This window comes from Oncorhynchus tshawytscha, linkage group LG23 (genome assembly GCF_018296145.1).
Source record: "Oncorhynchus tshawytscha isolate Ot180627B linkage group LG23, Otsh_v2.0, whole genome shotgun sequence".
Classification (NCBI taxonomy): domain Eukaryota; kingdom Metazoa; phylum Chordata; class Actinopteri; order Salmoniformes; family Salmonidae; genus Oncorhynchus; species Oncorhynchus tshawytscha.
In genome coordinates this window covers 10,851,738-10,878,980 of record NC_056451.1, presented here as the reverse complement: position 1 = coordinate 10,878,980, position 27,243 = coordinate 10,851,738, and the positions used below count along the sequence as shown (strand labels likewise).

At 41.9% G+C, this 27,243-nt stretch overlaps 1 protein-coding gene across 3 annotated transcripts in view; it reads left to right on the top strand.

The window, feature by feature from the left end:
- LOC112223004 (inactive phospholipase C-like protein 2) overlaps window positions 1–27,243 on the top strand; it is a 60,231-nt gene that overhangs the window by 29,500 nt on the left and 3,488 nt on the right. For all 3 annotated transcript variants that reach the window (XR_002949221.2, XM_024385903.1, XM_024385902.2), the window contains exons 2-5: window positions 9,125–11,608; window positions 15,323–15,526; window positions 20,810–20,885; window positions 25,634–25,743. Coding sequence is in view for 2 of the 3 variants with exons in the window: in XM_024385903.1 (XP_024241671.1) it covers window positions 9,125–11,608; window positions 15,323–15,526; window positions 20,810–20,885; window positions 25,634–25,743 (2,874 nt within the window). In the remaining variant the exon portion in view is untranslated. The remainder of the gene's footprint in view (window positions 1–9,124; window positions 11,609–15,322; window positions 15,527–20,809; window positions 20,886–25,633; window positions 25,744–27,243) is intronic.

Sequence of the window (27,243 nt, the reverse complement as noted above, 5' to 3'; positions counted from 1 at the left end):
TCTCCGGTTGGAACTTTATTGATGTTTTATGTTAAAACATCCTAAAGATTGATCCCATACATCGTTTGACATGTTTCTAAAGGACTGTAACAGAACATTTCAAGTTTTTCTCTGGATGAAGTGCCTGCACCTCATGACGATGGATTACTGGGCTGAACATGCTAACAACAAGTGGCTATTTGGACATAAATGATGAAACTTTATGGAACAAATCAGTCATTTATTGTTGAACTGGGATTCCTGGGAGTTTCTAACTTTGTTGACTCAAATGGCAGATGTTCCTCAGATTATGCTTTTTCCGTAAAAAAAATTGAAATCTGACAGCAGTTGCATTAAGTAGAAGTGTACCTTTAATTATGTGAATAACAGTTGTATCTTTTATCAATGTTTATTATGAGTATTTCTGCAAAATCACCGGATGTTTTGGAATTAAAACATTACTGCACGTAACATAAATATGCACATTATCGAACAAAACATATATGTATTGTTTAACATGATATCCTATGAGTGTCATCTGATGAAGATCATCAAAGGTTAGTGATTAAGTTTATCTATATTTCTGATTTTTGTGACTCCTAACTTTTGGCTGGAAAAATGGCTGCTTTTTTTTTAGACTTGGCTATGACCTAACATAATCATATGTTGTGCTTTCTCTGTAAAGCATTTTATAAATCGGACACGATGGGTAGATTAACAAAATGTTAATCTTTCATTTGCTGTATTGGACTTATTGTGTGAAAGTTACATATTTCTAAAACTTATTTTAGAATTTTGCGCGCTGCCTTTTCAGCGGAATGTTGTCAAGGGGTTCCGCTCCTAGAAAGGATAAAAGATGTCTTGGGGCTCCCAAGTGGCGCAGTGGTCTAAGGCACTGCATCTCAGGGCTAGAGGCTTCACTACAGAACCTGGTTCGATTCCAGGCTGTATCACAACCGGCCATGATTGGGAGTCCCATAGGGCAGCTCATAATTGGCCCAGCGTCGTTAGGGTTTGCCCGGGGTAGGCCATCATTGTAAGTAAGAATTTGTTCTTAACCGACTTGCTAGTTAAAGGCATTTCCTGAAAATGACAAAAATAATTGAATGCACAAGTAACATTTTAAAGATTGTCTCTACATGAACAAAATGTTTCTCCTAGCAAGGGCTGGGAATTTCCAGGGACCTCATGATTAGATATTATCACAATACTTAGAATCGCAACACATATCGTATCTGCACCTATGTATCACAATTCTATGTGTTGCAATTCGATACTGTGATTTTTATTGTGATTTATTGTTCCAAACACATTGCTCACTACATGTCAGCTGCAGAGGGACAATAGAAAGCCATGAGAGGTAAAAGTACTCAAAACATGTTGGCTCACCATTTTAAAACAATGAAAAAGATGGGTATTTATCGTCCTATAGCTAGTTCCCAGAGTTTTGGGGCAGGTACACCTGACTAGCGATCGCTGTCGTTACAAATCGATACTTGGAGTCACAGTATCAATATAAAATCGGCAAAGAAAATAACGCGCTAATCTACTGTATTAATGGTTTTTTTCCTTAACCACAACAGACACTTGTGGATGAGTTTGTTTCTATCTAATGGACAATATTTTTATAGCGCGCTCCTCAATCTAGAATTTGGCATTTTGAAACAAATAGTGATGCAACAGTCCTTTTTTTTTACGCACAGAGCCAAGTCTAATTTAGAATGACTGGGCAATTTTTAAAAAACAACCTTTCAGCTCAGTTCTCACTGACTGGCTTTGTTAACTTCTTACGGATCATTGGGACGTTAGCGTCTCACCTCGACAACATCCGGTGAAATTGCAGAGCGCCAAATTCAAATGACAGAAATTGTAATATTAAACTTTCATAAAAATACAAGTGTCATACATCATTTAAAGTTTAACTTCTTGTTAATCCAGCCGTGTTGTCAGATTTCAAAAAGGCTTTACGGGGAAAGCACACCATGCGATTATCTGGGGACAGCGCCCAGCATACAAAGGCATTAAAAACATTTTCCAACCAAGCAGATGCATCGTGAAAGTCAGAAATAGCGATAAAATAAATCCCTTACCTTTTTGAAGATCATCATCTGGTTGCAATCACAAGGGTCCCTGTTACATAACAAATGGTCCTTTATATCCCAAAAAACTAAGTTTATTTGGCACGCTTCATTCAATAATCCACCGGTTTCCCCTCCGTTCAAAGTGCATACAAAATTCATCCCAAACATTACCAATAAACTTGGTCCAAACATGTCAAACACATTCCTAATCAATCCTCAGGTACCCTAATATGTAAATAAATGATACAATTTAAGACTGAAAATAGTATATTCAATACCGGAGATAAATTACCAAGGGCGCGCCCTCACCAGAGTGCGTCACAAACATTTTCCAACCAAGCAGATGCATCACGAAAGAAATAATAAATCGCTTACCTTTGAAGCTCTTCATCTCCTTGCAATCTCAAATGTCCCAGTTACACAATGAATGGTCATTTTGTTCGATAAGGTCCTTCTTTATATCCCAAAAATGTCTTTATTTGGCGCATTTGATTCAGAAATACACCTGTTCATACATGCCTACAAAGGAATGTAAAAAGTAACCTGTAAACTTGGTCCAAACATTTCAAACAATGTTTCTAATCCAACCTCCGGTACCCTAATATGTAAATAATCGATAAAATTTAAGACAGAATAAACTGTTTCAATACCGGAGAAAAACGAGGAGCGCGCAGTCATTCACGCGCACCACAATTCTAGAGTCCTTCTGAGTGACACTTAGAAAGAATATGAATACTTCATTTTTCAACAACACCAAAAAAACAGAACAATTTCTAAAGACTTGACATCTAGTGGAAGCCATAGGAACTGCAATCTGGGTCCTAATAATTAGGCTTTCCCATAGAAAAGCATTGGAAAGTCGAATGACTTAAAAAAAAATGATTTCCTGGATGGATTGTCCTTTGGGTTTCGCCTGCCAAATCAGTTCGGTTATACTCAGACATCGTTTTAACAGTTTTAGAAACTTTAGAGTGTTTTCTATCCAATACTACCATATGCATATCCTAGCTTCTGGGACTGAGTAACAGGCAGTTTACTTTGGGCACCTCAGTCATCCAAACTTCCGAATACAGACCCCTATCCATAAAAAGTTAAAACAGCTATGATGAGCTGTTATGCAATGTATAACGTGTAAATATGTGCTCATGTGTAGCTTGTAAAGGTTGTAAATGAAAGATGTGCTGATTTCTTGTGTAAGACAGTTTTCTCTGCAGTCATTTTTCTACAAGACCAGACGAGTGGGGGTTACAGTGAAGTTTAGACCTCTGCCAGTAATGGTGTTAAACAAAATAGCTCACCAGCAGTTCTTCATCACAATAGCCACTTATTTATATGAATACTGAAGCTTTCTCAAAGGTAGAAGATACATATGCCACAATCTGTGGACCATACCACCCAAACATTTTTGCAATGGCTTACGTTTTGGAATCCGATCATACAATTGAGATGTAGACCTATAGAGTGTATTGGAGGATCTTTTAATTTCTCTGTGGTGTAGTCCTATATCTCTGAACATGTCATCCAGCACTGTTTTGAACATGAAATCCTTTTGAGTTGCACCTTTTTTAACCCTCTGTGTACACCTGCAGACTATAGAATGAAAGAAAAGCTCTAGCGCTGCCTACAGAGGCTTGTCTGTATTTTTTAAAAGTGCAATCATAGCTTACTGTGGCTTTCCTTTGTCTCATTTGAACCTCAAGTCTGAGAGCGAGGGGCAGGAAGTAGCTGACTAGAATAGATAACATGTCAGGATGCTTGTTGCTATTCTTTCACCAGGATGAGGAACCACAGCATCAGACGGGTCAACACTTTCATATACCGTACTAAAGAAAATATGTGACCTTGCCTACTATTGTTTGTAGGCTATGACATCTGTAGTGTACTCACAGGCTGTGATTCTTTTTAGAATCTTATAGTATAATAGAATTGGTGTCCAAACCTCAAGTGTTACAACAAAATCAACACTAGGCTCTTTTATATTTAAAGTTTTATTTAAGTTGGTTTTCAATCAACCAACAAAACACGTTCCACATTCACAGATGTGACAGGTAAAAAAAAAAAAAAGTAAATATATAATTATAATAATAAAAATACAAAAAAAGAGTTTTTTTGGTGTGTGTGTATGTATGTGTGTGTGTGTGTGTGTGTGTGTGTGTGTGTGTATATATATATATATATATATATATAACACACACACACACACAGTGGGGCAAAAAAGTTTTTAGTCAGCCACCAATTGTGCAAGTTCTCCCACTTAAAAAGATGAGAGGCCTGTAATTTTCATCATAGGTGCACTTCAACTATGACAGACAAAATGAGAAAAAAATTCAGAAAATCACATTGTAGGATGTTTAATGAATGTATTTGCAAATTATGGTGGAAAATAAGTATTTGGTCAATAACAAAAGTTTATCTCAATACCCTTTGTTGGCAATGACAGAGGTCAAACGTTTTCTGTAAGTCTTCACAAGGTTTTCACACACTGTTGCTGGTATTTTGGCCCATTCCCCATGCAGATCTCCTCTAGAGCAGTGATGTTTTGGGGCTGTTGCTGGGCAACACGGACTTTCAACTCCCTCCAAAGATTTTCTATGGGGTTGAGATCTGGAGACTGGCTAGGCCACTCCAGGACCTTGAAATGCTTCTTACGAAGCCACTCCTTCGTTGCCCGGGCGGTGAGTTTGGGATCATTGTCATGCTGAAAGACCCAGCCACGTTTCATCTTCAATGCCCTTGCTGATGGAAGGAGGTTTTCACTCAAAATCTCCCGATACATGGCCCCATTAATTCTTTCCTTTACACGGATCAGTCGTCCTGGTCCCTTTGCAGAAAAACAGCCCCAAAGCATGATGTTTCCAGCCCCATGCTTCACAGTAGGTATGGTGTTCTTTGGATGCAACTCAGCATTCTTTGTCCTCCAAACAAAACGAGTTGAGTTTTTACCAAAAAGTTATTTTGGTTTCATCTGACCATATGACATTCTCCCAATCTTCTTCTGGATCATCCAAATGCTCTCTAGCAAACTTCAGACGGGCTTGGACATGTACTGGCTTAAGCAGGGGGACACGTCTGGCACTGCAGGATTTGAGTCCCTGGCAGCGTAGTGTGTTACTGATGGTAGGCTTTGTTACTTTGGTCCCAGCTCTCTGCAGGTCATTCACTAGGTCCCCCCGTGTGGTTCTGGGATTTTTGCTCACCGTTCTTGTGATCATCTTGACCCCACGGGGTGAGATCTTGCGTGGAGCCCCAGATCGAGGGAGATTATCAATGGTCTTGTATGTCTTCCATTTCCTAATAATTGCTCCCACAGTTGATTTCTTCAAACCAAGCTGCTTACCTATTGCAGATTCAGTCTTCCCAGCCTGGTGCAGGTCTACAATTTTGTTTCTGGTGTCCTTTGACAGCTCTTTGGTCTTGGCCATAGTGGAGTTTGGAGTGTGACTGTTTGAGGTTGTGGACAGGTGTCTTTTATACTGATAACAAGTTCAAACAGGTGCCATTAATACAGGTAATGAGTGGAGGACAGGGGAGCCTCTTAAATAAGAAGTTACAGGTCTGTGAGAGCCAGAAATCTTGCTTGTTTGTAGGTGACCAAATACTTATTTTCTACCATAATTTCCAAATAAATTCATTAAAAATCCTACAATGTGATTTTCTGGATTTTTTTCTTCTCATTTTGTCTGTCATAGTTGAAGTGTACCTACAGGCCTCTCGTCTTTTTAAGTGGGAGAACTTGCACAATTGGTGGCTGACTAAATACTTTTTTGCCCCACTGTATATGGTATGCTGCTCTCAACTTTACTTTGACCTTAGCATCTCATCAAATCAGTTTATTGGATGCGTACACAGTTTAGCAGATGTTATAGTGGGTTCGGTGAAATGCTTATGTTACTAGCGCCTAACAATGCAGTAAAATGTCAAATAATCCCCCAAAAAACAAACGCAAGCTATCAACAAATGTCGGAACGAACCCGAATAGCTGTAACAGTAATCCAAATGCAATGTATACATATATACACTTGGTGAATTTAAACAAGCTATAATAAGAATATGTACAGCAGTAGATACTGTATATTAGAGTGAGACCTGATGAATTATGATGCATTAATTGACCCACAATAACAATTGTTTGTTCCCACTCAGCTGAGTTATTTTAATCTCTCTACAGCCTATAGTTTCAGTATGAAGCACTTATCTAAGGTCAAATATTTATAGACATTAATTACATCCTCTAAGAAGCTATTCTAATCTTAAAATGTTGTGCTGCCTGCTCCACATAAAAAGACTGGTAACCTTCAGGTGTGGTGTGTAGCTTGTTGTTTTAACTTCTTATGGCTGGAGGCAGTATTGATTAGCTTGGAGGAATAAGGTGCCCAGAGTAAACTGCCTGCTACTCATGCCCAGTTGCTAATATATGCACAGTATTAGTAGATTTGGATAGAAAACACTCTGACGTTTCTAAAACCGTTTGAATGATGTCTGTGGGTATAACAGAACTCATATGGCAGGCAAAACCCTGAGAAAAAAATCCAACCAGTAAGTGGAAAATCTGAGGTTTGTAGATTTTCAACTCTTTGCCTATCGAATATACAGTGTTTATGGGGTCAAATTGCACTTCCCAAGGCTTCCAATAGATGGCAACAGTCTTTAGAACCTTGTTTGATGCTTCTACTGTGAAGGAGGGGAGAATGGGAGCTAAATGAGTCAGTGGTCTGGCAGAGTGGCATGAGCTGACCACACGCGTTCACGTGAGAGTTAGCTTGAGTTCCATTGCATTTCTGAAAACAAAGGAATTCTCCGGTTGAAGATTTATGTTAAAAACATCTTAAAGATTGACTCTATACTTCATTTGGCATGTTTCTACGAACTGTAACTGAACTTTTTGACTTTTCATCTGGCCTGTGCATCATGAATTTGGATTACTGGGCTGAACGCGCAAACAAAAAGGAGGTATTTGGACAAATGATGGACTTTATTGTTGTCTGAGCGCTGTACCCAGATTATTGCATGGTGTGCTTTTTCGGTAAAGTGTTTTTGAAATATGATATAGCGTTTGCATTAAGGAGAAGTGTATCTATAATTCCATGCATAATAGTTGTATCTTTTATCAATGTTTATTATGAGTATTTCTGTAAATTGATGTGGCTCTCTGCAAAATCACTGGATGTTTTGGAACTACTAAACATTAATGTGCCAATATAAACTCAGATTTTTGTATATAAATATGAACCTTATCGAACAAAACATGTATTGTGTAACATGAAGTCCTATGAGTGTCATCTGATGAAGATTATCAAACGTTAGGGATTCATTTTATCACTTTCTGCTTTTTGTGACTCCTCTCTTTGGCTGGAAAAATGGCTGTTGTTTTGTGACTAGGTGCAGACCTAACATAATCGTTTGGTGTGCTTTCGTCGTAAAGCCTTTTTGAAATCTGACACTGTGGTGGGATTAACAACAAGTTTGTCTTTAAAATGGTGTTAAATACTTCTATGTTTGAGGAATTTTAATTATGAGATTTGTGTTGTTTTGAATTTGGCACCCTGCACTTTCACTGGCTGTTGTCATATCTATCCCGTTAGCGGGATTCAAGCCATAAGAAGTTTTAAGTTGGCCAATCGAAGTGGCAACGAAGGCTCAATATGTAGCAAATGGAGTGAGTGTTCACTAATTCAATGCCAGATGGAATACAATTATGGAATTAAAAGTTAGCAAAATGAGAAGGAGTAGGCTACAACGAGCAACCAACAGGTAGGCTATTGTTTTATCTGAATGGGGTTGGGGAGAAAGCGCAGCATTTAGCCTAGCTAGCTATAGCTTCTCTAGGCTGCTCCAGTCAAGACGGGTAATGTTGTATGGGATGATAAATAACATTGTGGCTGCTACAAGTTAGCTAGTCTTGGCTAGCTAAATTAGCCGAGATGTCTCTTTCTCTCATCTCCCGTCTCTAATATTCCAGTCTCTGACATTGCGCGTTCTGATATATCTTTATTTTTCTGCATTGTCTTTTATTTTTTATTGCTACATATTGCTCCACTGTTGGAGCTAGAAACACAAGCATTTCACTGCACCTACGATAACATCTGCAAATCTGTGTACACGACCAATAAAAGGTTGTTTGAGCCTCGCGCAGCAGCAGTGCTCATGTTAAAAATGTGCACATGCATTTAGAATATCCAACTAAATGGCAAAAATAATGATACTATTCGTATAGTGAAATTATTTAATATCCCCATACCTGCTGCCTAAGCACAACTGATTATGTCCCATATACTGGCCTCTTCCTCTTTGATCTGAGTGTGACTTGCTTCCACAGAGTCAAGATTTTTACTGTACGCATTTCACAGAAATGTTGTAATTTTCTTTATTGAGCCAAGTTTAGTTCGATAGTTCTCTCCCTCTGGGCTCTGTGAGGTAGGGCTGAAAAGGAAACATTGAGGACCTCTAGACCATAAAGGCCTGCCATCACCAGCAGCAACATGGACTAAGAGAATTAGCAGGCTGCCATAGCGCTGCATTATGCCCAATATTTTAACATTATGTTTTATACTTCACAAAGCTCCTCATGGCTATTTTTAAGAAATTATATCAGTGTATTTTTGGTCAACTGAAACGGTGCTTAATTAATGAATACATAGTTCCTCAGGGGTTAAGCCTGAGAGGTAAAATACTGTTTTATAGAGATTAATCTAGTAAACTGTTTTCTCTCTGAAAAGCAATGCTCACGATAATGCAGTTAGACGTCAAACACTGACATTAGGCAGCTCCAATCACCAAGGAATGCTAAGGAGTTAAAAATATTTCAGTGAAATAATCAACCCATTTCAATATGCAGACATGTGCAAATGCTTAGTCATACAGAGTCTAGAATACCCCCACTCCCATGTTTTCAGTTGGCCTGGCCTATAGTAAGTATATCTCAAATCAAATATTTTTCTTCCTGCTCAGAGAAGTGATTGAAAGAGTATTCAGCTCCTCTTTTTACCTCTAAATCTAAAGTGATGTACTTATTTTCCACTGGTTTACAGATCAGGTATTCAGGTTTTTGCTTTTCTCTTCCTTAGGATGGCTCGAGGCAGCGTAGAGAGAGGAAGAAGACTGTTTCGTTCAGCAGCATGCCCACTGAGAAGAAGATCAGCAGTGCGAGCGACTGCATCAACGCCATGGTGGACGGCTCTGAACTGAAGAAGGTCCGCTCCAACTCCCGCGTTTACCACCGCTACTTCCTCCTGGACGCCGACATGCAGTCTCTAAGGTGGGAACCCTCCAAAAAAGAGTCAGAGAAAGCCAAAATTGATGTCAAGTCCATCAAAGAGGTGCGGACAGGGAAAAACACAGAAACGTTTAGGACCAACGGAATATATGATCAGATATCAGAGGATTGTGCCTTCTCAATCATCTATGGGGAAAACTATGAGTCTTTGGACTTGGTTGCAAACTCTGCCGATATGGCCAACATATGGGTGACCGGGCTTAGATACCTGATATCCTATGGGAAACACACCTTGAATATGATTGAAAGCAACCAGAACAACATGCGCTCCTCCTGGCTCGGTGACCTCTTTGAGGAGGCTGATGCCAACAACAGCAAGCACATCAGTCTATGTGCTGCTGTGCAGCTAATTAAAAACCTAAACCCTGGTCTCAAAAACATTAAGATTGAACTCAAGTTCAAGGAGTTTCACAAATCTAAAGATAAGGTGGGATGTGGTGTGACTAAGGAGGAGTTCATTGAAGTCTTTCATGACCTTTGCACAAGACCAGAAATGTATTTCCTTCTTGTCCAGTTCTCTAGCAACAAGGAATTTCTAGATACCAAGGACTTAACTATGTTTCTGGAGGCTGAGCAGGGTATGGCACAAATAAGTGAAGACACCAGTCTGGAGGTCATTCAGAACTATGAACCTTCCAAAGAGGGGCAGCTCAAGGGCTGGCTCTCCCTTGATGGGTTTACCAATTATCTCATGTCACCAGAGTGCCACATCTTTGACCCTGAACAAAAAACAGTGTGTCAGGACATGAACCAGCCCCTGTCCCACTATTACATCAACGCTTCCCATAACACATACCTGATCGAGGATCAGTTTAGAGGCCCCTCTGACGTTACAGGGTACATCCGTGCCCTCAAGATGGGCTGTCGTAGTGTAGAACTAGATGTCTGGGATGGACCAGATAATGAGCCTGTCATTTACACTGGCCACACAATGACCTCGCAGATAGTCTTCCGCAGTGTCTGTGACGTCATCAACAAATATGCCTTTGTTGCATCTGACTTTCCCCTGATATTGTGTCTGGAGAACCACTGCTCTTTAAAGCAGCAGAGGGTCATGTTTCAGCACTTGAAAAAGATTCTTGGTGATAAGATTCACATGAATCCACCCTCACCTGAGGACAGCTACCTGCCCTCACCCTTTGACCTCAAGTGTAAAATCCTGCTGAAGGGGAAGAAGCTGGGCACGATCTGCATCGGCTCGGAGGGCGAAGTGACTGATGAGGATGAGGGGGCTGAGATGTCCCAAAGAATGAACATTGAAGCCGACGAACAACAGAGCATGCCACTGAAAAAGTTCCAGCTGTCCAAGGACCTCTCTGATCTGGTAACGTTGTGTAAATCGATTGCGTTCAAAGACTTCCCAACAGCTTTCCAAAGCCAGAGGCACTGGGAACTTTGCTCGTTCAATGAAGTCTTTGCCAGTCGCTGTGCCAGTGAATTCCCAGGCGACTTTGTTAACTACAACAAGAAATTATTGTCGAGAGTCTACCCCAGCCCAATGCGGATTGACTCCAGTAACATGAACCCTCAGGACTTCTGGAAGTGTGGTTGCCAGATCGTGGCAATGAACTACCAGACCCCCGGCCTGATGATGGACCTAAACATTGGCTGGTTCCGTCAGAATGGGAACTGTGGTTATGTGCTGCGACCAGCCATAATGAGGGAGCAGGTGTCATATTTCAGTGCCAACACTAAAGACTCAGTGCCTGGTGTGTCTCCTCAGCTCTTGCACATAAAGATCATAAGTGGACAAAACTTCCCCAAACCAAAAGGCTCAGGTGCCAAAGGAGATGTGGTTGACCCTTACGTCTATGTGGAGATCCATGGCATCCCTGCTGATTGTGCAGAGCAAAGGACTAAAACTGTCAATCAGAATGGGGAGAACCCACTGTTTGACGAAAGCTTTGAGTTTCAGATAAATCTACCTGAGCTGGCCATGGTGCGCTTTGTGGTGCTTGATGATGACTACATTGGCGACGAGTTCATCGGCCAGTACACAATCCCCTTCGAGTGTCTCCAGCCGGGATTCCGGCACACACCGTTACAATCGCTAACAGGAGAAGTCCTTCCCCACGCCTGGCTGTTTGTCCATGTGGCCATCACCAACCGAAGGGGCGGGGGCAAGCCTCACAAGAGGGGACTGTCAGTGCGTAAGGGCAAGAGAAGTCGGGAGTATGCCACCATGAGGGTGCTGGTCATCAAGGCTGTGGACGACATCTTCAAGACAGCCATACTGCCACTGAGGGAAGCCACCGACCTCAGAGAAAACATGCAGGTAAGGGATTGAACATTATTTGTAATAAGGGTTACATGGAGAAAATCGGACCCCTCTGAAATGAAACTGGATGGCCCTCCCTTAAGCAAAATATATTTTACCTAATCCCTCAAAATAAATTATAAAATAAGTGACCCACCCCTATACCCAAAATAATAATTAAAGCAAAGTGGATAGCAGAGAACATGTCTACCGTTTACCCTCATGTCTTGCATGGCAACGCAGGAATTCTTTATAGCGCACAGGCCTGCGGGCCAGAAGGTTATGGGTTGGCAGACCACCATGGACAACAGTAGGGATAGAAAGATCTCTCTCCTGCAGGTCCGAGGGGGAAAAAAACCCAACATTTTTTATAAAAATGTCATGCACTTTGACATCTTTTGTAATACCACACAAATTACCAAAATTACAGGCTAAGAATGGACTGGGCAATAGCTTATGTGTTCATCTTATCATATTTCTCCAATGCCAAATCAGTATGTCTGGTTTGCAACGTAGCTGTCCGTGTTTGCAAATGATTGGGAATCTGAGCATTGGTTCTTTTAAAGGTTAGGCCTACCTTTCCACCCCAGACAGAGTACCGACGCTTTCAAATGTAAGCTTTATCTGCTGGCCACTTTTTTCCCATGGTTTAACCCAACGAGAGATGGTCAGAACTGTTTCCCTAAAGGCTGTCTGGGTTTAAACATCTTCTATTGTACACAGTGAACAGCTTAATCAACTGATAGTGACAGAATTAGATTTAATCTCCCAACCAAAGTTTGTTTTGTCTCATCGGCTATAGAAGGTTGTAGCTCAGCCTCTTAATGTCAAAGAAAGGATCCATCGAAGTCGCGTCTTTCCTGGGTACTTTACAGCATGTTTCTAGCATAAAACATTGCGGACCAAAGCTCTGTTATAGATCACTTTACATAATCGAATCCCATTTTATTTTCTTCATAATCTTATGCTAACGAGGTAGGCCTGTGATTTTTGCCATTTTTAAATAAAAGGTAGGCCTATGGCATACCCTCTTAATTTGAGTGTTGGTTTTAATTTAACAGCCCTTCACTGACATGGGTGGAGGAATTGACTGACAAATCTATGGCTATAGCAGCCTACAGCCTAATTTAGTCTGTCAAACAGGTAGGCCTGGGTAACCATTCTGTAAATTTCGATCCATCCCTAAGGATTGACCTGTAAAACATCACCAATTTATGCCCAGTTTATATTGGCCAGGCTAGCCTATATTAAGTAATATTTTGGGGCGAATGAGCATGCTTTAATAAAGTCTTGGATGAGTCGTTTGAATCAAGTTTATTTACTCATCCGCCTACACGGGCATGTTTTTGTTCGAATATGAACACTGACCCCTAGAGTCAAGCGGGGATCACAGCAAGATTTACCACAAAGGCTGTGTAGCATCTAAAAAGAAAGCCCCTTTTGGCAAGAGGAAACAAAACCACCAAGCTTGATTTAAGCAGATTTGATCTAATCCATGTGTATTGCACAACAGTCGACAGAGACTCAAGGACACTTCGCAGCTCAGAGCCAGACTGGTGACATCCCCACTGGAGCACTGAGGCCTGGGGCTGATATTCAGATATCCAGGTAGTGGCTTATGAGCATACCTTCTAATATATCAAATGGAAAACGTGTTATGTAATACTGCACTGTGGCGCTTATGGGCCAGTAATAATTCTAGAAGGAGATTACTGTATGCAGTCTAAAGGACAGATTACCACAAATTATGTTAAATTGGAGTGGAAACGAGACTAGTGCGTCACCTATTTTTATAAGAGCAAAAAACGGATATAGTGTTTTACTTCAAATTTGCACTTAGTAAGCTGTTAGGAGCAATGATCAATATTTTATTGGTTGAAACAGGACATAACAGAAAGATATCGACCAGAAGATGAACAGTAGGCTATTCTTACCCAGTACCCACATGACAAATTTGCCTCTTCAGATGATCCATCTGCTTTTGTGCATTCCTGTGTGCTCACTAGCTTTCCACTTGGCCCTGCATGAGCTAGTCTACTTCAAACAGCTGGTCTTTTCTGATCTTCGCCATCTTTTTCCCATTGAAGCAATACAGAGCAATGTGTCAGAAGGAAGTCGCATACTCTATTGTTTCCCCACTCTGTGGTTGGTCTTTTGTGGTGCATTATGCATTGTGTATTAGGGTTTATTTTGGTCATTCTGTTTACATTGTAGTCATTATGGATAACAGGCCACTGGCCCTGAGACTAACACATCTTGGGCGTTCTCTCTGTGGCTGTTTGTCCTCCCGGTTGTTTACACGCTGTTTAAATTGGGCCTTTCACAGGAAGGTGTGTGTGTGTGTGTGTGTGTGTGTGTTATCGAATGACTAACAAAAACCAACAAAGGTCCTTGAAGGTAACAAGTACTCTTAACTACTTCCTATAACAGGGTGTTTCTCTGTACTTGTACTTCTGCTTCGAGCCTGTTAATTAGTAACTACATAGGCCACATTAACTTGGGTAACTTAACAGAGCGCAGTTATTTTCTATGATAGATAATTGAAAACATTAGGAATCATCTAATCACGGATCTTCAGTCATAATGAATTAAATGAACCAGCTGAATGAGATAATTACTCAAGTGAACTGTCACGGCAGTGAGCTTTATCTTAAATGACTCAAACCAAACTGAAATGAAAACAAACAGGAACTCTGAACTGTAATAATTCACTTGTCATTCATGCCCCAGTATCCTTGAGGCTAATACTGTTTTGCAACTTTATCTGCAATAGGGGTGTGGACGTTTAAATGTTAAAGAAATTGGGATCCCTAACCGAAAAAGTTTATTTTAAATTTTTATGTAGATCCAGAAAGTAAACGGCGTGAAGCGAACCCATGCATATGTGCCGATACTGTGTGAGAGTGACGTTTTGCATCTCTCTCATCTCTATATCCTAGCGTGTTCATTGATGATAGGCCCTGCTTTACTGAAGTTGCGAGACATTGCAGGCCCAGACATTGTGAGATACAGCATTGCATTGCGAGATAGAGCTTTTGATTGCTGATAGATAAAGTCAGAACCGTGAACTAGGCTGTCTGCCTGTTGGTTGACCTGCCTACACTGTGCCCTTCCCCTCTCTCTCTCCATCCTTCGCTAGCTCGCTATGAAAGATGCAAGTGTTTGATTAGTTTCCGTACTTCCGAAAACAGTCTCCTCCGTTCTAAAAATACAAAGTCTTAGAAGTCAATTCCTAGCGGAATCGAATCTTGACACTCAGAAATGGGAGTCGAGGAATCAATTATTTTGAAGTCTACTTTTCACCACTACGTCATCGGCGTTAACAGTTGGAAAAATGGCAGAGAAAGGCAAGCGACAGCAGCAAAGTCCTGTATGGCAATACTTTGAGAAGGAAATGCAAACATTGTGTGGTGGAATTGAGGTACATTAATGGCAGTACAGGTGCAATGCTTAACCATCTGAGAGGGACTCCCAGACCATTGCTGGCCGTAGCGCATCTGCATTGTGAATTCACATGGAATTTGATCCAGTTTTCTAATTGTTTTAACATAATTGTTTAATTTGTGACATCCCTAGTCTGCAGTACAATATGCTGCATCTTGTCCATTATAGAAACCAACTCAAGCTTTCATCTTCCACTTTGTACAGTGTTCTTTGTCTTCAATACAACAACATGCTTAGTCTTTAGTTCATCATCAGGACACCAACCCAAGCTTTCATGTTCCTTTGCAGAATGCCATAGTGCCCTTCAAGGAATTATGTGGCCTCTCGGCGGTGGCCAACCTGAAGCAGTGCATCCTGGCCCTGTCCTCCCGGCTGACAGGGGCTGACAACAACCCCCTCCTGGTGTTCAACCTCAAGGACCAGTACCCCACCATGGAGCCCCAGGGCCAGCTACCAGATGTCCTGAAGAAGGTGGTCACCACCTATGACATGGTGAGTACAGGAGGACTTTTGTTTGAACAGTATCATGTATTTTTTATTTTTTCTTCTTTGTTTTATAAGGTTAGTTGAACGAGGACATTCTTTTTTCTTCTTTGTTTTATAAGGTTAGTTGAACGAGGACATTCTTTTTTAGGACCAGGCCTTGGAATCCGGGATCTTACTGCATATTTTAATCTTAATAAAAGCCTTTCTCATTAAGACCACCACTAATGTGCTGATTGTAAAAACAACCTCAAAACACCTAGAGCATTAGTTTGATTCTAATCAAGTCAAGAGGAGGGTTTAGTGGGATTTGAATGGTAACATGGGGTTAGGTAATAGGGCAGGGGAAGAGTTGTTTTAAACAAGTAATTTAATAAATCTTGACAAAGGACTGAAGTTATATTACACCCCCTCGGGCCTTAATTATATATGGCCAATATACCATGCCTAAGGGCTGTTCTTAGGCACGACGCATTGCGGAGTGCCTGGATACAGCCATTAGCCATGGTAAATTGGCCATATACCACAAACCCCCGAGGTGCCTTAGTGCTATTATAAACGGGTTACCAATGTAATTAGAGCAGTAAAAATACGTGTCTTGTCATACCCATTGTATATGGTCTCATATACCACGGCTGTCGGCTGAACACCCAGTTTATAATGCGTCATTGAGGCTATTTCAATACAGACCTATTATTGCCTTACACCTCACCGTAATCAATGTACCTTAATAGTACAAGAGTGTTATAGAATGCCCTTCATCCCCATTTTGAATGTTTCATTACTTATCTAATGCATATGCTACAATACAGAGCGCAAGTTAACAACAACTTGAAAGCTCTGCTAGATTATCCAACGTGGCCATGGAAAAAGGAACATCTGATATTTCATTCTCAAATCTGTAGCCTATTTGCTCTGAATATGTATTGAATACGCTTTTTAAAATATTCATACTTTTGATATTTCTATTTGACACCAGCTGTTTTCTGTGTCAGACATGTTTGCCGTGTACAAAGCATAAATCCTGGAGAAGAATTGGTGAAGCTTACTATCCACTGTAAACACAGGTCAAAGGCCACATACTCTCATCAGTACACCATTAGCATAGCATTGCATGTCATTGACCTAATGTATTCATAATGTCTTTCTCTTGACTTTAGAACCCCCACACAGAGCATGAAGGTAATGTGCTAACTAATCTGAGAACAAATGAGTCTTGCGTAATTCTACTCAAGTGTCTCACTCATTGAGAGTCATGGACAGACGTCAGTAAAGTTTGGATCGTGAGTTAATTGTTAGACAATGATTCGTGTGTCCTCAGGAAAATGTGAAGTGAACGAAGATCCAGTCGTGTGTCGTCGTCCCCTGGATACATTTTATGTAGAAGGACTGAGAAGCTCAGTTTGGGTGACATTTTAAAAGGACATCCAAAAGGAATAAATCCATTATGCTGACACGCCCCTTGCCTGTACTTCTCACAGAAACCACTTCATGTACCATTTTTTTCCCCCTCCAACACTTTCCCTGGTTGCCACTACTCTTGCTCAACTAAATATCTAATCTGTCTCATCACTCCCAAAAATGATGAGGTAGGGAAGTGTTTTACCCCAAGTTACCCTACAATTGACCCGTGTTACGTTTAGGTCCACTCTCCCTATGCACTCGAGGTGAATTGCAGAGCGGTAACGTGCTCAACCATGCCGCTGCTAAAAACTCTTGCAGTTCAGCATATTTAGGAGTATAGAAATAAGTATGAATGGAAAGCCGGGATCCACCTCTCTTTTTTTAAAACAAATGCTATTTAAAACGGTTATTTTTCCCCACGATTGAATTAAGAATTGTTGTGCATTGACTGCTTGATAGAATGCAGGTTTCCCTCCCTTTGGCACTCATAACTTGAATGCGCCTTGCGAGGAATATTTATCTTGCATAGAATACACAACAACAAGCCGACTAAGTAAATACCGTTGAAATCGGAAGTTTACATACACTTAGGTTGGAGTCATTAAAACTCGTTTTTCAACCACTCCACAAATGTCTTGTCAACAAACTATAGTTTTGGCAAGTCGGTTAGGACATATACTTTGTGCATGACACAAGTACATTTTCCAACAATTGTTTACAGATGGATTATTTCACTTATTATTCAGTGTATCCCAATTCCAGTGGGTCAGAAGTTTACATACACTAAGTTGACTGTGCCTTTTAACAGCTCGCAAAATTACAGAAAATTATGCCATGGCTTTAGAAGCTTCTGATAGGCTATTTGACCTCATTTGAGCCAATTGGAGATGTACCTGTGAATGTATGGGGCGAAATGTACTTTGGGGCGAAAAGTGCAAAGGACTTTGTGAAGATGCTGGAGGAAACTGGTACAAAAGTATCTATAGCCACAGTAAAACTAATCCTATATCGACAGAACCTGAAAGGCCGCTCAGCAAGGAAGAAGTCACTGCTCCAAAACCGCCAAAAGCCAGACTACGGTTTGCAACTGCACATGTGGACAAAGATCGTACTTTTTGGAGAAATGTCCTCTGGTCTGATAAAATAGAACTGTTTGGCCATAATGACCATCGTTAGGGGGAGGCTTGGAAGCTGAAGAACACCATCTCAACTGTGAAGCACGGGGGTGGCAGCATCATGTTGTGGGGGTGCTTTTCTGCAGGAGGGACTGGTGCACTTCACAAAATAGATGACATCATGAGGAGGGAAATTATGTAGGTATAGTGAAGCAACATCTCAAGACTTCAGTCAGGAAGTTAAATCTTGGTGGCAAATATGTCTTCCAAATGGACAAGGACACCAAGCATACTTGCAAGCAAAGTTGTGGCAAAATGGCTCAAGGACAACAGTCAAGGTATTGAAGTGGCCATCACAAAGCCCCGACCTGAATCCTATAGAACATTTATGGGCAGAACTGAAAAAGCATGTGCAAGCAAGGAGGCCTACAAACCTGACTCAGTTACACCAGCTCTGTCAGGAGGAATGGGACAAAATTCACCCAACTTATGGTGGGAAGCTTATGGAAGGCTACCCAAAACGTTTGACACAAGTTACACAATTTAAAGGCAATATACCAAATACTAATTGAGTGTATGTAAACTTCTGACCCACTGGGAATGCGATGAAAGAAATAAAAGCTGAAATAAATCATTCTCTCTCCTATTATTCTGACATTTCACATTCTTAAAATAAAGTGGTGATCTTAACTGACCTAAGACAGGGAATTTTTACTAGGATTAAATGTCAGGAATTGTGAAAAACGGAGTTTAAATGTATTTGGTTAAGGTGTATGTAAACTTCAGACTTCAACTGTAGATATAAACTACTCTATTATGGGTTTGTCTAGTTTTGTTTGCAGATGAAAAGTAAATGTGGACTCTTCCAGTATCTTCAAAGTGCTCCTCTGCAGAAATTGTCTTAATTGAAAGTGCTGTTCTTCGTGTTGTAAATGTATTGTGTAGATTTTACTAGAAAAAATGTAGGGAAGTACCAATGTTCTACAAAGTAGTAGTTTGTTTATGATAACCATTACCATTTTGAAGCCTTGTAAAACACTCCCAGTAGCACCACAAAATACACAAATCACCATAGCTAGTATTTAGCGAGCAAAGCCAGCGTTCAGTTCAGCTGCTTACCTCTCAATCCACTATAAATACCTCCCCATGTCACCAAGGCTGTAATTTCTTCACCCATTAGTAAAGTAATCAGTGTGCCTGACAGCCTCCAGCCCTGTTACTGCAGCTGTGGACTGTCACAAACAGCCCCCCTCCTCCCTCACACACCACGCCCGCCTCCCTCAGTTTAGTCACGAAGTGTTACACTCATCACAGACTGTAGGAATGCTCTGGGTTGCCCTCATAAAACTAGGTTTGATGCCCACCTCAATAAATATATAGGCCATATTATTAATTGTCAGTGCTTTCAACTAATTTTGTAAGTCACTCCTAATTTTCAAATTATGTATCACCAAAGAACATTTTCTAATATCTTTATTACCTAATGTCCCCATTTGGGTGTAGAGGGCTGGAGTCTCTGTTTGAAACCTTCATCTCTCTCTTCACTGCCTGAAGTGGAACGCCCAGCCCAGCAGTCCACCATGGACAGGCTGTCACAGACACACAGTCACAGTGCTGCTGATCCCCTTAGCTCCTGTCACATCGCTCTCAATGCTCCTAAGTAGGTACTCTCCTCTTTCTCACTGGTTGGAAAACTGGCACAGCAACAGGCATCGATCTCGGGGCGGGGGCGCGCGCATGTTGTTGGGTCACCGGCTGCCCGTCAGAGATTGACTTGGCAACTGGAGCTCTGCTGAAACAGCTGCCCACGCTCCCCACCCCAAGCCCCCCGACCGGTCTGCCTTGGCAATGGAACAAGGACCTGCTTTTATTATGTGACCTTGCAGTGCTCTTAAGTCACTGAGGGAATGTACAAGTCAATTACGCCAGAGCAGCGAACATAAAGCCCAGCACCCGGAAAGGCTGCCGTAACTGTGTCATCTCGCCCCAGAATCGCATTAAGAAACCTATTCTAATTTTAGATGATACATCATTTCCTTCAGATGATCATATTAATTGCACTCCGAGGGGCGGTAAGAAGGGAGAAAGATCCAGATGGTCGTACCCGTGTGTATGGCTCCTGGGTCGTGCAGTGGGTATTTACCAGGATCCATGACAGTAAACACACACATCATTAACCCCCCGAAATACCCCTGATGTACCAGGGACGTATTTTGGGGTGTTTATTTTTTGGTCAGGCATAAGAAGTGGAAATGGGCCTCTATCTGTGATCAGAGCCACCATGACAATTTCAACACAGTCATGGAGGTCAGAAGTGTGTGCACTCAATTAAGGCAGGGAGCTACATTTAGCGGTCCGCTACCCAGCTGTAATGCCACAGATAAGGCTGCGTTACGCCTCCGAACAAGGCCTCTCCTATTTACAACAGATTGCTGTAATAAACAATAATAACCTACTCTTGAAATCACGTGTTTTCAGACCAACTCTGAAACAGGACTTTTTATAACGGTAACATGCAATTACTGTAATACCCTAGTTGTCTTGCAACTTTCAATAACATGCTCTGATACACTCCCCTCCCTCTGTTTTTACCGTGCCTCAGCACAACTTCCGCTGCTTGGCCCTCTGTCTCTGTAATAAGGGCCTAGGCTTCTTTCTCCCCCGCACTGGATACATACTTCGCAAAATGAAGATTGCTCACCACCGCAGGATGCCAGGCTGCTGTAAAGGGAATAAAGAGATTCATATGGACTGTTTTTTCCTCTCCTGACAGATGATCCAGACCAGCAAGACTCTGCTGGAGAACTCTGAGGGAGTCTATGACCGAATACTGCTAACCCAGAAAGCAGGTAAGAAAGGGAAAGGGGATACCTAGTCAGTTGTCCAACTGAATGTATTCAACTGAAATGTGTCTTCCGCATTTAACTGAATCAGAGAGGTGCAGGGGGGCTGCCTTAATCGACGTCCACGTCTTCGGCATCCTGGGAACAGTGGGTTAGCTGCCTTGCTCAGGGGCAGAATGACAGATTTTTACCTTCTGTTTACTGGCCCAACACTCGAGAGGGATAGAGCTGAATAAAGAGCGTTTAACATGAAAAGACCATTTCTCTGCAAAGATCCACTGTCCCTCAGATCTTCCCTTCTTCCTTTCATGTACAATCATCCCCCCTCTCTGAAGTCTGCCATGGAGAGCGGCAGCTAACAAAAAAGATGGACTGATTTATGCAGGCCCTGTTACATAAGAGTTATTAACATTTGATTCATGCTCATTTCTGTGACCCGGATGCTTTGAAACGCTGCTTTGGTTCTGCCTGGTTTTTGATGATTCTCACGGCGTCGGCCTCGCTGCTCCTCTAATTAGGAGGGTTGCAGCTGAGGTGTTAAACACCCAGGTTCTGAACAGAACAACATCAAAGACTGGCAGGCGGCAGTGGTCCCTTTATTTCTGGTTTCCACCAGGAACCGCACCGCTACAAGACCTGCAGTATGAGATCAATCCCATTTTATAACAAAATGAACGGGAATCATTGTATGAGCAATTGATTGGAAAATAATTGATCTCATTGTGAGGATAATTCTGCGTTTGGACTTTGATATGAATATTGCAGCTTGTGTACTCTTGCAATTTAATTATATCTGTGCTATTAGCACTGTTTATCCCACTCCTTTGGTGAGTCTCTGAGAATAGCCTTCTGGCCCTGCATAATGTGTTGACCTGGGCAGGGGCAGTGTTAATCCAGTCTGCTCTGGGGCGTGGGGGATCGGGAGGATCTTGGAGCCTTGATAGTGTGATTGGCAGCTGGCAGAGATCCCACCCCTCGCTCCAAGGTGGGAGAGTCTTGGCTTGAGAAGCTGTCAGAATGTTCGCTCTCTCTTCCTTCCCCCATTATGAGGAGAACTCAACAAGGTGGATATTTCCAGAAAGAGCTCTAGTGGTTCAAACTCTGCAAAACCAAATTGTGTGCTTTTAAAAAGCAGCATAAAATTGACCTGTAGATTTACTACAGTACAAATAAAATCATATTCAATGAGAGGATAATTTAGATGTCTGTGTCTTTAATCTAATGCAGCGTATTTCAGCAATGTTTTCCATCTAAGCATTGTAGATGTTTCATTTATCATGGAGTAACTTGCTTGGAGTGCCGAGTGAGGAAAAACAGGCCGTCGTTCCAGGGGGCTGGGATTTATTGGTTTCCAGATGGATGACATATAAAATATTCATAGTCTATTGTCTTGGCTCATCAGGGAGGTGGAGGAGAGTGTCTTTTTTACTGAGGTATGCGTCGCAAATAAATGGCTTCTCGCCGTCGTCTTCTCTTAGTATTCATCACAACACCTACAGGGCCTGCCTTCAAGCTGCTGCCCGAGACATTAGCCATTGGTAGTCTGAGAGTTAAGATGTGAACTGCCTAAAGGAATGGTGATGAAAGGAACAACAAAAACAACTATTTCTCTAGGCAGCAGGGTGATACGGAATTGTGCTCAGATGGTTCACTTTTTGGTGTTCGCTAGATCTATAGTATTACAGTATATTGTGTCCATAGTCTGAAAGCATTCCTCTTCAAAGTTGCTATGAAACCATCACACTTTTTCAATGTATGGCTATTTGCCTCTAATCTTTGAAATGTCTATGAAAAATGAACCTAAAAGTAACTAGGGATGGGCACACGTACACAGTACCAGACTTAATGTTTGCATTTGTTTACTAATTATTCGAATACAAGTACTCGAAATTCACAAATGCAACTATTTAGTTGGTAACATTTATAAGCACTGACAATTTCAAACTCGAGTAAGGTGTGTGTGTATTCTTTGAAGTATGTCAAGTGCAGTGAAAAATGTAAGTTTGGTTTTCAGTTCTGTATCAGAACAACCAGCATAGTGCAAACTTTTTTGCCTTCAGCCCCGTTTCACGCTAACATGTGAGTACTCAATTATTTCCATGAGTACTCAAACACAGACATTTTCAAATTCAAATTCCCATCCCTAAAATGTACCTAACTTGGCCACTCAGTTGAGCCAAAACAATAGGCTACTGAAGCTAGGAAATGCTTCATAAGTATTTGTATTATTTCATGACTTAATATGGGCTCACAAGACAACTAAACAAGTTAAACATGGGCTTCCACATTAGCTGCTAAAGGCAGGTCACTACCAGGCACCATATCAAATCTACTGGGCTGGATTCAACCACTGACATTTTGCAAAATAGGACACAACAGATGTTGTATTTTCATCGATACTTATTGTCAGCTGTGAGTTTTGAGTGGAAAATGGGTCAATACAAACTGTATTCCCTCCGGACAGTGAGCAGAACATTCCAGCAAAAGGCTACTGGAGTTTGGAGTCATCCATCATAACTGCTCAGAGAGCAAACCGCCTCAAAAGACCCTCTGGGTAACAATAAACAAAGCTCACTACTTATTTTTTTTATTTGACCTTTATTTAACTAGGCAAGTCAGTTGAGAACAAAGTCTTATTTTCAATGATGGCCTAGTGGGTTAACTGCCTTCTTCAGGGGCAGAACGACAGATTTGTTCCTTGTCAGCTCGGGGATTCAAACTTGCAACCTTTCGGTTACTAGCCCAATGCTCTAACCACTAGGCTATCCTGCCGCACCTTTAGACTTACTGTCTAAAGCGCACAGATCAAATGCAATACTTTACACTCACACGGGTACCAAATAACATCAGGGACAATTCAATAGCTGAACCCCAAAATACACCTAGTCTGGACAGAGTAATGCTTATAACAGATCCCACCTAGGTTAACTTTTACAAACTGCCTAAAAAAAACAAGCTAAAGAGAAAATGTGGAACATAAGATGAATGGAAAAACACCATTACAGTAATGGCCATTAAATGCCGTAGGTGATTATTCTACAGGGTCAAATGCATCATCTATTCAGGAGGATTGGGGACACTCAATCAATGTGTTGCTTTTGCGATTCAATCCATTATTAATAAAGCTAGTAAACATTGTAGGCTACAATACAGGTTGGGGAAACAGTTTCATGAATATTTCCTATGACTGGGCACTCTGGTCCAAGTTCATTATGCTGAGTTATTGAGCTCCAGGCAGACGATTACACCATCTAAAGAAGCTAATCCCTGTTGTATTGTTATTGGCCACGGCAAACCCCTTTCCTACCTGCCGCTCGGTTATGGACTGTCAAAGGTGACTGAGAACCTTTTGGTGGCTCTATACAGTCTCTGTCAGCGAGCATACGCTTGCAGGGAATTGAGTTTGAAAGGGTTTGCTCAGAATTACAGAATTATTCCCCCCCCCCCACTCCACACTGCGTTGCTAAGCAACCCCTGCTGAGAGTGTTTGTGTGTGTGTCTTTCCAGCACAGTCGTGCTTCATGAGTACAACAGTAGTGACTGTTGTTACAGCAGCACAACACCTGAGGGTGGGGGATAATCATTCCGGAATCATTCAGATGTTTCACAGTGCACAAATTCAAAATGGCTGGGAGGAACAGATTATTAGCACTGTGTATGGTCCAAAAAAAAAGTCTATGCCCTATGCATTCTCTGTAAGAGAATACAATAATAGCCTCAACCAGGGCCTAATTTGTGAACATTTCTTTGGCCATTTTCTGTCTAGACTCTTCATCTAGGTCAGCTATGTGCTAACTGCTGGAGTGCCAATATCACAGACCTCAGAATCTCCTCAACATCTATCCATCCAACCCACACCCACCGTATATCTCAAATGTATGGTATTTGGTGTTGCCATGGAAACAACACCAACAGGGCTGGGAACTGACCCAGAGCTGATAGAGCGCCGTGATAGATCTGAGCATGCTCAGTCCGACCGTTTCAGCTTGTGTTTGTTTGTGTGTGTGTGTGTCTGCCATCAGCTGAGTCTGGTGACTACTATCAGTAGTATACCAAGCTCCCGTTACAGAGCACCTTAACGGCCAGACCCTCAGCTGTTGCTCTGATGTTGTGGACTCCACTCCAACGTGACAAATCAAACACACGGCAATGTTCGTCTGTGTATCCTAACGGAGAGCAGCACGCAGTCCGAGAGAGAGGAGGGAAGAGGGGAAGGAGAGGAGGAAGGGAGCTCCTCGGGAGACAAGTCCCTCCTCTGCTCAGCACCTTGATGCTAATCCACAGTGAGGGGATGTCGTGTCTGTCTGCCCTGCCCATGCTAGTCTTGCTCTCTCTTTCTCTCATGCTCTCAAGAAGATGTCTCTCACTCCATCTTGACCTCACCGGCTTTGCTTCCTTCCTCATGTTGTCTGCTGGGCAGCTGTTTTCAGGCTGGTGTAATTTCTATGTACACTGAGAGACAAACATACAAAACTGACAGAGACAGGTGGTTGAATCCGAAATGAATACTTAACGTATGATCATCTAAAGTGTGTTGGTGTTTTATCATTGTCTCACACGTCAAGAATGAAACCAAATGTGTGAAGGCCTTAACTTAATACTTTTCCCATAGTGCTGACACTTGCCTAACCCCAATTGGCATTTCATGCAAACCTAGCATATAAATGCATTGCACGTCAATGCTAGCCTCTGTGACAAATGTGTGTGAATACAGAGCGTAAAACTCATGTGTCCCCTGATCCCTCTCTCCCCAGCGATGGCGTTCCATGAGAACCTCCATGACATGGCGGTAAAGGAGGGCCTGAAGGGCAGGAAGCTGGCCAAGGCTGTGGAGAGCTTCACCTGGAACATAACCATCCTCAAGGTAAGGATAATGACCACCTAGTTTTAGTAATTTGTTTCTGCAATCTTTTTTGTGACAGTTTTTAGCTTTTGTTTAATCTATTTTAGCTACCAATAAACCGTTTAAAACCATCACGTATAAATCGATCTGTGGACACCGTAGATCAAAATGGCTTGCATTGAGTGGTAGCCCTGATTCTGACACAGGAAGTATGTCTCTTCTGCCTGTATGAAGCAGGATATGAAATCTGACACCACTTGCAGCAGGGTTGTCCCTCCTACCATTTAGTTCGCCTACAGTGCCCTCGGAAAGTATTCAGACCCCTTGACTGTATTCACATTCGTCAGCAATCTACACACAATACCCCATAATGACAAAGCAAAAACAGGTTTTTAGAAATATTTTGAAAAAGTATTAATAACAAAAACCAGATACCTTATTTTTGTAAGTATTCAGACTCTTTGCTATGAGACTCAAAATTGAGCTCAGGTGCATCCTGTTTCCATTCATCATCCTTGAGATGTTTCTACACCTTGATTGAAGTACACTTGTGCTAAATTCAATTGATTGAACATGATTTGGAAAGACACACCTGTCTATATAAGGTCCCACAGTTGACGGTGCATGTCAGAGCAAAAACCAAGCCATGACATCGAAGGAATTGTCCGTGGAGCTCTGATACAGGATTGTGTCGAGGCACAGATCTGGGGAAGGGTACTGAACGATTTCTGCAGCATTGAAGGTCCCTAAAAACACAGTGGCCTCCATCATTCTTAAATGGAAGAAGTTTGGAACCACCAACCACCCGGCCAAACTGAGCCGGAACCGCCCGGCTAAACTGAGCAATCAGGGAAGGGCCTTGGTCAGGGAGGTGACCAAGAACCTGATGGTCACTTTGACAGAGCTCTAGAGTTCGTCTGTGGAGATGGGAGAACCTTCCAGAAGGACAACCATCTCTGCAGCACTCCACCAATCAGGCCTTTATGGTAGAGTGGCCAGACGGAAACCACTCCTCAATAAAAGGCACGTGACAGCCCGTTTGCCAAAAGGCCCTTAAATACTCTGACCATGAGAAACAAGATTCAATGGTCTGATGAAACCAAGATTGAACTCTTTGGCTTGAATGCCAAGGGTCACGTCCGAAGGAAACCTGGCACCATCCCTACGGTGAAGTGTAGTGTGGTGGTGGCAGCATAATGCTGTGGGGGGTTCAGCGATGAGGACTGGGAGACTAGTCAGGATCGAGGCAAAGAGGAATGGAGCAAAGTACAGAGTTCCTTAACGAAAACCTGCTCCAGAGCTCTGACTGGGGCGAAGGTTCACCTTCCAACAGGACAACAACCCTAAGCACACAGCCAAGACAATGCAGGAGTGTCTTCGGGACAAGTCTCTGAATGTCCTTGAGTGGCCCAGCCAGAGCCCTGACTTGAAGCCAATCTAACATTTCTGGAGAGACCTGAAAATAGCTGTGCAGCTATGCTTCCCATCCAACCTCACAGAGCTTGAGAGGATCTGCAGAGA